This window comes from Mustela erminea, chromosome 1 (assembly GCF_009829155.1).
Source record: "Mustela erminea isolate mMusErm1 chromosome 1, mMusErm1.Pri, whole genome shotgun sequence".
NCBI classification, from domain to species: Eukaryota; Metazoa; Chordata; class Mammalia; order Carnivora; family Mustelidae; genus Mustela; species Mustela erminea.
Genome location: NC_045614.1, coordinates 10,958,518 through 10,973,954, shown reverse-complemented (window position 1 = coordinate 10,973,954; position 15,437 = coordinate 10,958,518). Strand labels below are relative to the sequence as shown.

General features: G+C 37.6%; 1 protein-coding gene across 1 annotated transcript; it reads left to right on the top strand.

Annotated features, from left to right (window-relative positions):
- The first annotated feature begins 14,166 nt into the window (after positions 1 to 14,166).
- LOC116568070 (olfactory receptor-like protein OLF4) lies at positions 14,167 to 15,123 on the top strand. Its single transcript, XM_032303556.1, has one exon. It carries the CDS (start codon positions 14,167 to 14,169, stop codon positions 15,121 to 15,123), a length of 957 nt encoding a protein of 318 aa, XP_032159447.1.
- Positions 15,124 to 15,437: the final 314 nt, after the last annotated feature.

Genomic DNA, 15,437 nt, shown 5'->3' with positions numbered 1-15,437 from the left:
TAGACCCTACCATTAGCCATGCACCACAGATATCTCCCTACTTTATTAAGTCACAGGAGTATAATTACACACAATAAACTTCAGATTTAGAGTGCACAGTTTGGTGAACTAAAGGAGCTACATAAAAATGGAAAAAATGAAGTGATTAGCACAAGTTTCCATTTGTGTATAATTTAAGACAGTTCCATAAACCTTACCTGTATTGTTAGGTAATTGTTACTTCTCCAAAGAAGACATACAAATGGCTAACAGACACATGAAAAGATGTTCATTACCATTTTTCATCAAGGAAATTTAAATCAAAACCACATTGAGATACCACTTTACACCAGTTAGAATGGCCAAAATTAACAAGACAGTAAACAACAAGTGTTGGAGAGAATGTGAAGAAAGGGGAAAACTACTACACTTTTGGTGGGAATGCAAATTGGTGCAGCCATGTTGGAAAACAGTGTGGAGATCCCTCAAGCTATCCTAATGATCCTGCAATTGTGCTACTGGGTATTTGCCCCAAAGATACAGATGTAGTGAAAAGAAGGGTCATCTGTACCTCAATGGTCATAGCAGTAATGGCCACAATTGCCCAACTGTAGAAAGAGAAGAGATGCCCTTCAACAAATGAATTGATAAAGACAGTATGGTCCATACATACAATGGAATATTACACAGCCACCAGAAAGGATGAATACCCAACTTTTGTATCAACGTGGATGACTGGAGGAGATTATGCTAAGTGAAATAAGTCAAGCAGAGAGAGTCAATTATCATATGGTTTCACTTACTTGTGGAGAATAAGAGATATGGAGGACATTAGGAGAAGGAAAGGAAAAGTGAATTGGGGGAGATGAACCATGAGAGGCTGTGGACTCTGGGAAACAAACCGAGGGTTTTGGAGGGGAGGGTTTGGGGTAAGGTTAGGTGAGCCTAGTGGTGGGTATTAAGGAGGAAACATTGCATGGAGCACTGGGTGTGGTGCCTAAACAATAAATCTTGGAACACTGAAAAAATAAGATTAAAATTTTTTTAAAAAATAGAGAAAATTGAAAAAAATTTCCAGACACCTGAGCCTCCTTCCTTATTTCTGAAACCAGGGTGGAATACCAAGCAAAACTTGATATGACTATTGTAAGAATAGAATGAAATACGTGGAAAATAATTTTTTACTCCAAAGAAAACATTCAAGTGGTTGTGGGAAAATGAATGGTTGAATCAATAAAAAAAAAAAATGAAAAAAAAATGAAAAAATAAAGACAGAAGGGTCTCCTGCGTGGCTCAGTGGACTAAACTTCTCCCTTCAGCTCGGGTTGTGATCTCAGGATCCTGGGATCAAGCCCCACGTTGGGCTCTCTGCTCAGCAGCCTGCTTCCCCCTCTCTCTCTGCCTGCCTCTCCATCTCCTTGTGATCTTTCTCTGTCAAATAAATAAATAAATAAAATATTTAAAAAAATATAGACACGAAATTATAAATTACAATGGGTGACCTTAATTTTGATCATGAGTTCCTTTCCCATGTCACTGTCTCAAAGGCCTCATAGTCAGACCACACTCACATTTAAGCCAAAGGAATTTGCTCTACCATGTGTTGGGGCAGAATATCTCCAAATAGATTTTTTTTCTATTAGTGTAGGTTCTTATGGAAGGCACGTTTTGTAATAAGCACTGGATTAACTGCATATAATGAATCATGGAACATTATGTCAAAAGTTAATGATGTACTATACAGTGGCTAAATGAACATAATTTTTAAAAAGGGAGAAAAGAAAAAAAAATGCATTTGCCCTTATCCAAGGGAAGTTGCTGAGTGAATTGAGAGACTTAAACTCAGTTTCCTTCAATAATGTTAATGACCATGTCCATAGCAGATTCTTCCTGCTTCTGTACAATATCCCCCACAGTAATTGCTTAAAACAAATACATACAGCACTCGGTGTGATACAAAAATAATGAATACTGTTATGCTGAAAATAAATAAAAAATATATTAAAAAAATAAGGTGATTCGACAAAAAAAAAAAACATACATGCTTTTACAGTTCTGGAGTCAGAAGCATGGAAGGAGTCTCATTGGACTAATAGCAAGATGTCTGCAGGTTTGAGCTCCTTCTGGAGGTTCAAGGGAGAATCTGTTTCCTTTCCAAGTCCAGTCTCTCTTGCTGGCTTCCTGTGTTTCTGGGCTCCTGACTCTTCCTCCACCTTCAGAGTCAGTAGGGCAACAGTTTCAAAGTCTCTCTGACACCAGCTCTTTTGTCTCCCTCATCAACATTTGGAGGCTCATTGTGATTACCTTAGTCCCACCAGTACAATCATTTCTAATTTTTTTATCTTAATGGCAGTTGATTAGCAACCATGTACAATCTATTACCTTAAACTTTCTTTGCTATAACAACACGTTAATCATACTAGGGATTAAAAATGTGGGAGGGCCCATATTTAGGAGGACCTTCTTCAGCTTGCTACTGAAAATTCCTTTTTATAAGTGTATTGTTTTATTTTTTTTCATGTAGAATGATTTAATATTGTGAAGATGTCAAAAATAACAAAATGATCTACAGATTAAGGCAGTCCCTATGAAAATGCCAATAGCCATTTTTACAGAAATATAAAAACTGACTTAAAAATTATATACAAATTCATGTGAAATTACGAAGAGTTTTAAGTACCCATATCAATTTGAAACTCACATTTCTGGATTTCAAAACTTAAAGCAGCAGGAATTAAACATGGTATTGGCATAAGGATAGACATATAGATCAATGGAATATAATTGAGAATTCAGAAATAAACCAGTACACTTATAGCCAATCAATTTTCAACAAAGATCCCATGACAATTCAATAAGAATTTCCATTATAAATAAAATTATTTTTTATTCTTTTAATTATTTTATTTTTTCAGTGTTCCAATATTCGTTGTTTATGCACCACACTCAGTGCTCCATGCAATAGGTGGCCTCCTTAATACTCACTACCAGGTTTCCCCATCCCCCCACCTCCTCCAAAACCCTCAGTTTGTTTCTCAGATATGTTGTGGCTCAGGGTTTATATTAAATAAACCATTCTCACTGTTGAAAAGGAAAACACCAATATTCTGTAGATGGCAGGGCAGTGTCTGCACCACAAGTCAACATTTTGGAGATCCAAGGGATCTAACCCAGACATATTTCTCAGGCCTAGACTTCAGGGAAAAGTTGAAGTCAGGGTTGGAATATGGTGTCAGGAGGTCTGAACTCTGGGTGCAGCACAGTTCCCAAGGAAAGAATAATTAGATGTGGATTCCCTTGGTTATAACCTGGTCTTTTGGGAACACACAATCTCCAGGAAAACTTTTTTTTGTGTCCACACCAGTGCACCACATGGAAATCATGTGCTTAGAGATTGGAGAAGAAGTAGACATGCCTCATGAACAAACAGAGGAAGCTCTAAATATCCCCCTGTGTGGCAGCCTTCTACCTATGCCACCTTGGGCTGCATAGGACCTGGTTGTTTCTTCTGGAGTTCTAAGCTTGGCTGGGAGATTGGCAGCAGCCTCTTTTCTGCCATCTTGTGTGGGGACAGAGTTTAGTCACCAACATCTCCATCCAAGAGGAATTACAACTGCCAACCAGAGACTCCTCCTTCAGAGTTCCCATTCAGGTGAGTCTAAGAGCCCACCAGATACTGCAGGAAATATTCAGAATACAGTCCAATCCAGGTCCACATACCTGAAGTCAGCTGACCTTCACAATCTTAACTCAGAACCTAGAAACCTCTATGTTCATTTGCTTGCCTGACAACCCTATTAATGGATTCATAGAGGTTGTTAAAGAAAGAAATTAACGTTGAGCTCGGCAGCACATGGGTGATTGTTGACAATGAAGTCAGGGGGCAGGAGGCATAAAGTAGTTCCAGTAAAAATAGAACCCAACCAATTTTTTATTTAAAGAGAGTAGAAATACTACAGATGGAGGGATGTGCAGTGAAGTCAGGGCATTTCTATTTCATCTTTAAAATGAGGCATATTGGACTCTGTTTCTATATTGATGAGAAAGACCTACACTGATTTATTGCTTGCAGGTAGGACCTTGCAGTGGTAATTCATGAACCATACATTTTCACAACATCCCCTTTTACTCTGGGTTATCATATGAAAACAAATATCTGACAAGTATAAACTACTGGAAGAAGCTTTGTTTTGCAATGATTTCATTACCCAGGGAGCAGAACATATTTATGGATTAGTTATTCATTGGTTTTGTGTATTGTACATTGTCTCTACCAGGTCTTTGAATTTGTACAGTGGGGTCAGGGAATTTTATTCCCATGTTTTATTGCCTTCTTTCAAACAAGGAATTGAAGGAGGGCTTTGTTTTTTGTTTTACCAGCTTTGTTGTTTGCAATGAGTTCTATTTTCTTATCTATAGATATAAATGTGGGGGGTTGTGTTTACTATCCATATGGACCCAAATCTGTCACTCAGTAATATGCTGTTCTCTATGTTAGATTTTTTTATTTTATTATCCTACTGAAAAGTTGAGCTGTCACTAATATTCTTCACTTGCCCACCCTTGAGATAAACAAGATTAAAAAATAAATGAGAGGAGAAGTTAGTTGGAAATTGGATGGGGAGATGAACCATGAGACACTGTGGACTCTGAGAAACAAACTGAGGGTTTTGGAGGGGAAGAGGGTGGTAGGTTGGATGATCCTGGTGGTGAGTAAAATGGAAGGCATGTATTGCATGGAGAACTGGGTGTGGTTCATAAACAGTGAATTCTGGAACACTGCAAAGAAATTTCAAAAAATAAATAAAAAATTTAAAAATAATATTTTGTACATTGAGTGCTAATAAATCACCCCTATACATATTTTCCACTTATTTTTACACTTCTCTTATTTCCCATGCTTCCTTTTGGCTCTTTGTGATGAGATCTATTTCTGAAACTTGCATCTTTTTAGAAAAAAATTACTTAAATTTAATTTAATTAACATATATTGTATTATTAGTTTCATAGGTAGAATTTATTAACTCATCAGTTGCATACAACAAGCAGCACTCATTACTTCAAGTGCCCTCCTTAATGTTGCTCACTCAGTTAACCCATCCCCCCACCTTCTTCCCCTCCAGGAACATTCAGTTTGTTCCCTAGAGTTAAGAGTTTCATGATTTTCTTCCCTCTCTGTTTTCATCTTATTTTATTTTTCCTTCCCTTCTGCTATATTCATCAGTATTGCTTCTTACATTCCACATATGAATGAAATCATATGGTATTTGTCTTTCTCTCACTAACTTATTTCACTGAGCATAATACCCTCTAGTTCCATCCACATCATTGCAAATTAGAAGACTTCATTCTATTTGATAGCTGAGTAATATTCCATTCTATATATACACCGTATCTTCTTTATCCATTCATTGGTCGATGGAATTCAGCGCTCTTTCTTTATTCTGGTTATTGTGAACATTGCTGCTATAAACATTGGGGTGCAGGTGTCCCTTCAAATCTCTAAAAGTCGCATAATCTTTGACCATCTTCTCTTCTTTACATTTGACTGAATACTGCCTTTACCTTACATAAGCATATTTGAACATATATATCTTTATATAAGAAAAAAGTTATAACTTTGATACTACTTCCTCTCCAGTCATAAAGTTCATTCCATAATATTCTTTTATTTTTAAGTCTTCAGAAGTTTAATCTGGACAAGCGACCCATCTTGACAACACTCAATTATTATTTTATGTCTTTATATCACTTAGTTTTAGATTTTCATGCAGTTTTGTCTCATACAGTTGTTTTGAAGCCACTATATTTGACCTAATTTTTTTTCCTCCTGAATATCTTTATTCTTAAATTCTTTGTGTTTTTTTTAAAACTTTTGGTCCTATATGATACACACATACACATATATACAACAAACAAATGGATGAGTAGTACCCTGTGTCATCATAAATGTTCTTTTAAGTTTTAGGGCAGTCTTTTTTCCCACCTGTGTCCATTCTTCCTTCTTATTCAATAATACCTCATGGACTCACCTCCAATCAACTAGGGAAATGCTGATTCTTTATTTCAGGGTCAGCATAACATTTCACAATGTGGCTATGCTATTCACACTTTGAAAGCTTTTTCTATTCTTTCTAACTACATTCAACAATTCTGCAAAAATATTTTAAGATTGTTATGTTAAAACTCTGTTTTTCTGCTGAAGGAAATAATGTTCCCCAGGGGAATACTGAGCAATTTGGAGTCATATGGGAGGTGGCAGAAGAAGCCAGGGATTCTCTAACATCTCACAAAGCCTAGGACACATGATACCACAGAAAATGGTCTGGACCACAATGTCAATTGTGCCAAGATTGAAAATCACTGAACTAAAGAATATATGTATTTTCATATTTATAGCTGTCTTTGGGGTTTTTTTCCCAGCATAGAAACAGTTCACTTTTCTGCCAGCAAAATTAGAGAATCTTCTTTTGCTACGTGTTGAAAAATTCCTAACCAAGTAGAATCCAAAATCTTTAAATTGTCTCACAGGCTGATGTATGTGCAAGAGATTTATTGTTGTTTTCTTATCATTTTTAAACTTGAGCAGATATTTATATATTTTATCACCAGGTTCATTTTTAGATGCTTATCATTATTATCTGCCCATAAACTCTTAGCCTATACTGCAGCCTGTGGCATTACTGCTCATTGACTTATTTTTGTTTTCATTTTACTTAAATTCAATTGACCAACATATAAGACATCATCAGTTTCAGATGTAGAATTTAATTATCAATCACTTGCATGTAACACCCAGTGCTCCTCACACCACATGCCCTCCCTAATGCCCCTCACCCAGTTACCCGATCCCACCACCGACCATCCCTCCAAAAACCCTCAAGTTGTTTCCTATAGTTAAGGGCCTCTCATGGTTTCTCTCTCTCTCTCTCTCTGATTTCTTCCCATTCAGTTTTCACTCCATTCCCCTATGATCCATTGCATTATTTCTTATCTTGCACATATAAGTGAGATATATGATAATTGTCTTTCTCTGAATGAATTATTTCAGTCAGCATAACATCCCCCCCCAGTTCCATCCAAGTCAAGGTAAATGGTAAGACTTCATTCTTTTTGATGGCTGAATAATATACCATTGTATATAAATACATCTTCTTCATCCATTCATCTGTCAATAGACATCTGGGCTCTTTCCATAGTTCAACTATTGTGAACATTGTTGCTATAAACATTGGTGTACAGTTGCTCCTTTGGATCACTACATCTGTATCTTTGGGGTAAATACCTAGTAGTATAATTGTTGGGTAATAAGATAGCTCTATTTTTTAGTTTCTTGAGGAAACTCCATACTGTTTTGCAGAGTGGCTGTTCTAGTTTGCTTTCCTACCAACAGTGTAAGAGGGTTCCCCTTTCTCTTCATTCTTGCCAACATTTATTGTTTCCTGACTTGTTACTATCAGCCATTCTGAAAGGTGTAAGGTGGTACTTCATTTTGGTTTTGATTTGTATTTCCCTGATGCTGAGTGATGTTGAGAATTTTTTTAATGTGTCTGTTGGCCATATGGATGTCTTCTTTGGAACAATGCCTGTTAATGTCTTCTGCCCATTTCTTGGCTATATATATATATATATTTTTTTTTTGGTGTTGAGTTTCATAAGTTCTTTATAAATCTTGGATACAGGGTCACCTGGGTGGCTCAATGGGTTAATATCTCTGCCTTTGGCTTAGGTCATGATACCAGTGTGGTGGGATTGAGCCCGGCATCAGGCTCTCTGCTCAGCGGGGAAACTGCTCCCCCCCCACCACCTGCCTCTCTGCCTACTTGTGATCTCCATCTGTTAAATAAATAAATAAAATCTTTAAAAAAATAAATCTTGGATACTAGCCCTTTATCTGATAAGACAATTGCAGGTATCATCTCCTATTCCGTAGGTTGTCTTTTGGTTTTGGTGACTGTTTTCTTTGCTGTGCAAAAGCTATTTATCTTGATGAAGTCCCGGTAGTTCATTTTTGCTTTTGTTTTCCTTGTCTTTGGAGATATGTCTAGAAAGAAGTTGCCACAGAGGAGGTGAAGGAGGCTTCTGCCTGAGTTCTTCTCTAAGATTTTGATGGTTTTTTTTTTTTTTTGGCATGTTCTGTTTAAGTTTATTCCTGGAATAAGAGCACCACTAAACAAAAGCAGTGTCTCAGACATTATTTTGTTCAAATTCCTTCCTGAAAAAAAATAGCTATAGACCATCTTTCGCCAACGAGCATCTAGTATCTGCTTAAGATAGTCACTGACTTATAGGGGTATACAATTTTTTTTAATTTCTTTTCAGTGTAACAGTATTCATTGTTTTTGCACCACACCCAGTGCTCCATGCAATCCATGCCCTCTTTAATACCCACCACCTGCTTCCCACAACCTCCCACCCCCCCCGCCCCTTCAAAACCGTCAGATTGTTTTTCAGAGTCCATAGTCTCTCATGGTTCACCTCCCCTTCCAATTTCCCTCAACTCCCTTCTCCTCTCTAACTCCCCTTGTCCTTCACGCTATTTGTTACGCTCCACAAATAAGTGAAACCATATAATAATTCACACTCTCTGCTTGATTTATTTCACTCAGCATAATCTCTTCCAGTCCCGTACATGTTACTACAAAAGTTGGGTATTCTTCCTTTCTTATGGAGGCATAATACTCCATAGTGTATATGCACCACATCTTCCTTATCCATTCGTCCATTGAAGGGCATCTTGATTCTTTCCACAGTTTGGCGACTGTGGCCATTGCTGCTATAAACATTGAGGTACAGATGGCCCTTCTTTTCACTCCATCTGTATCTTTGGGGTAAATACCTAGTAGTGGTCTTGTTCTTTTATCCAAATTGATACACTGTGTCTTTTGATTGGAGCATTTAGCTCACCTATATTCAGAGTAATTATTGAAAGATAAAAATTTTGGAACACTGTAAAGAAATGTAAGAATAAATAAAATTTTTAAAATTTAGAGATTAAAGAAAAGAAAGATATTCCATTGTATTACCCATAAAGTCACTGTTTCTGGAGACTGTCTTTGTCCCTATCTGGTCTTTGTTACTTTGGGTTTCTCTCTTTGCTTAAAGAATCCTCTTTAATATTTCTTCCAGGTCTGGTTTAGTGACCACAAATCCTCTAGTTTCTGTTTGTCCTGAAAGCTCTATATCTCTCATTCTTTTCTGAATAACAACCTTGCTGGATTAAGTATTATTGACTGCATATTTTCCCAGTCTAGCACATTGAATATATCATGCCAGTCCTTTCTGCCCTGCCAGATCTCTCTGTTAGATGAGCTGTTTTCAGCATTTTTTTCCTTTGTCTCTGAAATTTGCAAGCTTCACTATTGTATGTCAAGGTGTTGATTTATTTTTCTTGATTTTGAGGAGGATTCTCTTTGCCTCCTGGACTTGAATGCCTGTTTCCTTCCCCAGATTAGGGAAATTCTCAGATATAATTTGCCCAAATATCCCTTCTGCCCCTCTCTCTCTCTCTCTTTCCTTTTCTGTGGGACCTCAGTTATTCTAATATTGTTTCACTTTATGAAATTGTTGATCTTTCAAATCCCCTCCTCGTGATCTAGTAGTTGTTTGTCTTTTTCTCAGTTTCTTTATTCTACACAATTTCATCTTCTATATCACTGTTTCTTTCTTCTGCCTCATTTATGCTGGCAATAAGAGCCTCCATTTTCATTGCATCTCATTAATAACTTTTTTGAATTTGACCTAATTATATTTTAGTTCTTTTTCTCCAGAAACATATTCCCTAGTATCCTCTATGGTTTTTTCAAGCCCACTAGTATCTTAATAACTGTCATCCTGAATTTTAGCTCTGACGTTTTATTAATATCCATATTTATTAAGTCTCATGCAGTTAGTACTGTCTCTTCTTCTTTTTTTCTGGGAATTTTTACTTCTGGTCATTTTATCCAGAAACAATAGATGAATGAGAGACAAAATATAGAAATATCAACCACAACCCCAGCAACCCCAGTGAATGGATACAATTAATGGATACACTGAATACAATGAAGAATATATCTATTAAATGTAAATGTCAAATAAAAAATTAAAAGTCTTTTTAAAAATTAATAAAATAAGAAATGATTTAAAATGGAAAAAATGAAAAAAAGAGGAAATTTTAAACTGAAAGACTAAAGAACCATAAGGAAAAACCTCAAATTCTATACAGTATTTTCCCTAGCACTGGGGAAATGTTCAGTTCTGTGTGATCTGTAAAATCGGTATAAGCTTGATGTTCCTGCTGGTCTTCTGGGGGAGATGTTGCACTGATTCTCAGATGTCTTTGCCCAGTCCAGTTGTAATACCTTTGCCAAGAGGCCAGACTCAGTGTAAAATGGCTTCAGGTTGCTCTATATGGCATTTTTTCTTTTTTCTTTTTTTTTTTTTCTTACCTGAAGGATTTCCCACATGGTTTTAGAGGATGAAAATAAAAATGGTAGCACCCCACTCTCCTGCCCCAGGACTAAAATGTTTCAGTTCCTACTCTTCAGTGTGCCCTCAGAGAAAAGCAGTCAATCATTTTTGTCTCCCTGGTTTCCATTCACACTCTGTCTTCACCCAGACTGTGATCTACATTTCTATCTCAGTCATGCAACCCCATTTCAAGTCTCAAAACCTTGCATACTCCCATAGTGTGCACCTGTGCCACTCCTCCTGGGGGAAGGAGAAGGATCTCACCCCAGCTCTGCTGCTTACTGGGCCCCTTCTCAGACAGTGGTTTCCCAATTCTACTGTGCTTCCTGGTTTATGGCAACACTGAGCTGAAAGCCCATTCCTGGGCTTGCTGACTGTAGCTGGCTTCCCCACTTCAATGCTTGGGAACTCTGTCTCACTCAGTCACCCCCATTCTTTCTGGAAGCCTATAGATTCTGAGACCACATTGTCCCACTTGAGATTCTACCCTGCTTCACCACTTAAGCACCTTCCAGGCAAGGATATCCCTCTAGGAGCAGACTTCTAAAAGTTCCAATTTTGCACTCCACTGCTATATCACTTTCCAGTAGCCAGCTTATGAAGGTTCCCTTTCCCCACAGTTTACCTTCAAATGCATCTCTTCATTTCTCCATACCTCCTGTCTTGCAAAAAGTGGTCACTTTTTTATTTGTAGAATTAGAGAAATTCTTTTCTTGTATCTCATATTGAGTTCACAGGTGTTCAATATGATTTAATAGATATCTAGCTGAATTCAAGGGACTAGATGAAACAAGGGTCCCCTAATGTTCTGGCATCTTCCCTAGAACTAGCCCTTCATTGACATTTGGTTGGATATACTGTCCATTAAAAGTTTTAAATTTTATATAGTTAAATATGTCTATCTTCTTCTAATTAATTAATCAGAGATTAATTAATGTAATTAATTGTAATTGATTACAGAATTAATTACAATTAATTACATTAATTGCAACTAAAATGGTTTTGTTAACCTATAACTTGTATCTATAGTATTTTACACCTTCACCTGAATGAGCATTTCCCATTTACATAGAGGTCTGTAAGCCCTCTGAATTATTTAAGATATGAGAAATTAAGAACAAATTTATTTTCTTCCAGATGCATAACATGTGTGCCAGCTTGTATGGAACAACCTTTACCAAATAAATTGAAATAAAACCTTGACATATATGAAATGTCCATAGTGATCTGAAACCTAATTCCTTATTCAATGAACAAATATGAACAAAGCATCTGCTCAGGTCAGAGAGTTCTAGGGAATTTCTATGATATATTCTCCACACAGTTCATCCTACTGTGAACAACCAATTGCTGACCCATGTTGATATTTTTCAGTTACTACTATTGCACATCTTATCTTAGTTCATTTTAATGCTCCATTCAGTTTTGTCTAGCACTGTTTCATGAAACCACTCTACATAACTGTCTTTGGTGTCACTGCCGGTGCTTTTAGGTCAGAACTTCTCATTTTCTCAAATTTATTTCCATATGTGTGCATACTCCACATCCCATTTTGAAAACTTATACTAAGCATTGTCTATGAAGGCCCTGCTCCTTTTGTTCTCGCAAAATGATAGTGAAGTTATAGTATAATGGCATAAGTGCATGTTATATGAAACCCTCGGGCATGAATCTTATGAAGACCTTCATTTAGAGACAGGACAGATTATCATGACATGTGCTGAACTTGCTAGAGTGAGGTCTGAATTGGCCTTAGGTGTTGTACAAAGACCAGAAAAGGATCAGAGTGTGTCCAGAAAAGGATCAGAGTGTGTGATTGTCAAAAAAAGATCAGAATGCAAAGCCAAGGAAAAACCAAGAAAGTATGTCACATAAGGAAAGGGAGAGGGACTTTCCCCACCCCCTCATAGATCCCAACCCAATCAGTCAAACAAACATGTGACAGGTGCAGAGAAACAAGTCTCCACACAGTTCATCCTACTGTGAACAACCATGCTGTACTTGGCCTTTTTCCTCTGCTGAAGTGCTTGTTTCTCCCCTTAGCACACTCTTCTCTAGGTTCATTCGTTCTGTAAGCTTAATGACACCATGAAGATGCCACTACCTTTGTCTTTGGGATGGATTTAATTTTGTCCTTCTATTATTTTGAGGGGCATCAGGGAAATAATGAGAGTTAGAATGTTGTCAGAACAAAGGGTGGTTTCTTCCTCTTGGTCTCTAAGGTTTCAGGGACCACCTGAACCATTTGATCTTTTTGTCATTTCTGTTTGATTTCCCTCTTTAGATCCTCTCTCTCTCTCTCCCTTTCTCTGCTTTTTGAGAGGTTCTTTGTGTTTCCTTAAAAATACAGGACAGAAAATGAGCATGCCAGTCTGATTTGTCAATTTTATTTATCCATGAGAAACTTAATAACTGGAATGTTGGGTAGCATTTTCATTGTTTAGAGGAATGATAATTGATCTGGCCAGCCTAAGTTACAGCCATTCCAACTTCATCATTGGGGTTGGGAGTGAGAAGTCATAGTAAGAACACAGACCAGGGGACAATGAATTGGGGTGTGTTTGCTTGTGTGTGTGTGCACGCACACACACACACACACACACACGTGTATGTGTCTTGTGGAGTGAGAAGAGACCACAGAGCTCAGGTTCACAATTTAACATATTCCAAGGTGACTCATATTAGAGAGGTCAGAATTCAATGATCAGATGGTATGTGGGAGGGATTGCATTTCAATTTACAGGACACCTCTGCAAGTAGATTATAAAATACAAGAAGTATGCACTTTGGACTGTTGACTCCTTTTTCTTGGAGTTTAACTACAGTGAAGTCACCTATCTCTGAAGTTGCCTGACACCATCTCTCACCACTCTCCTGCTCATTCCCTTTCCCACACTTACTTCCTTTTTTGAACTCGAGTAGCTCAAAGTAATATAATCCCCAGGGCCTCTACAGAGGCAATTCCTTCTGCCAGCACACACTTCCCCAGACTTGTCCAAGGATCCTGCTCTCACTAACTTAGGGTCTTTCTTCAAATGTCACCTAATTTACTGGTCTTAACTGAACACCAATTACAAAATAACACTCATATCCTCTCTTTCCTTGATACTTACTCTTGTTCTCTTTATAGCAATGATACCCTCTCATATATTATTAATATTTTTATTTTTTTCTGTTCTTTCTCCATCACTGGATTATACTGGCTTTTGATTTTAAGGATCATATACTCATTGATCACACATCACATGGAACATGTTTGACACTCAATACATACTCCTTGAATGCATGAAAGATAATTTTTTGAGAGAGAGAGAGTGTGTGTGAATGGAGGGAGAACAGAGAGCAAGGGAGAGAGAGAACATCAAGAAGACTCCATACCAAAAGCAGAGTCTGATGAAGGGCTCCATCTCAAAATACTGAGATCATGACTTCGGCTGAAACCAAGAGTCAGATCTTTAACCAACTCAGCCACCCAGGTTTCCCAAAAGATATTCTCAATAGAACGGTAGAAAGCATGACCTCTGTGGAGAATGGAGAAAAGGAGAAAAAAAAAAAGCCTAATCAGAGATAGAATGGGAGGGAATCTCTTCAAGGAAGACAATCCCTAAACAAGATACTGAAATTAACTTCTTGACTGCAAAATATAAAATGTAGCATTTTAAGCATGTGAGGAATGCTATTTGTGTGAAAATTAATGACATCTTTTCCTCTTTCCTGAAAAGTCAGTGCAACCACATGCAACCAAACAATGATACAACGATGTCAGAATTCCTTCTTCTTGGATTTTCAGAGGGACCAGAGCTGCAAACACTCATATTTGGGCTTTTCCTCTCCATGTACCTGATCACTGTGTTTGGGAATCTGCTCATCATCCTGGTTATTGCCTCTGACTCCCACCTTCACACCCCCATGTACTTCTTCCTTATAAACTTGTCCTTTGCAGACATCTGTTTCACCTCCACCACCATCCCAAAGATGCTGTGGAACATCCAGACTCAGAGCCAAGTCATAACCTATGCAAGCTGCATCACCCAGATGTACTTTTTCATAATCTTTTCAGGGTTGGACATCTATCTTCTGGCGGTGATGGCCTATGACAGGTTTGTGGCCATCTGCCAACCCTTGCACTACACAGTCATCATGAATCCTCAGCTCTGTGCATTGCTGGTTCTGGCATCCTGGATCACGAGTGTCTTGCATTCCCTCTTACAAACTTCAATGGTGTTGCGGCTGTCCTTCTGTACAAAGCTCGAAATCCCCCACTTTTTCTGTGAACTCAATCAGATGATCCAACTTGCTTGTTCTGACACTTTTCTCAATAATGTGGTAATGTATTTTGCAGCTATGCTTCTGGGTGGTGCTCCTTTGGCTGGGGTCCTTTACTCTTATTCTAAGATAGTTTCCTGTATACATAGAATCTCATCAGCTGAGGGGAAGTACAAAGCATTTTCCACCTGTGCATCTCACCTCTCAGTTGTTTCCTTATTTTATTGTACAGGCCTAGGAGTGTACCTTAGCTCTGCTGTTACACAGAGCTCCCATGCAAGTGCTGTGGCTTCAGTGATGTACACGGTGGTCACACCCATGCTGAACCCTTTCATCTATAGCCTGAGGAACAGAGACATAAAACGAGTTCTGATGAGATTCTCTGGGATGACAGCTATCAAAGGGCCAGTTGTCCTGGGACTGTAGGTCTCAAAGCCTTAGAGTTGGAAGTTATGATTTTTTAAAGCATATTCTGGAAGTAGAACTTGCTTCTTTCAGTTATTTCTTAGAATTTTAATTTTTTTCAATTTCTAAGTATAATTTATTTATGCATTTTAGTAAACAGTTACCATTCTCTGATATCTAACTGTTTTTCACTTTATTTTCTTCCTTTATTTCTTAATTTATTCCCAAAATTTGGGTTTTTAAATTTAATTTAGGGTTTTGTTTTGTTCATTTGTTTGTTTGTTTTTTGTTTGTTTTTAGTTCAATTAGCCAACATATAGTATATCATTAGTTTT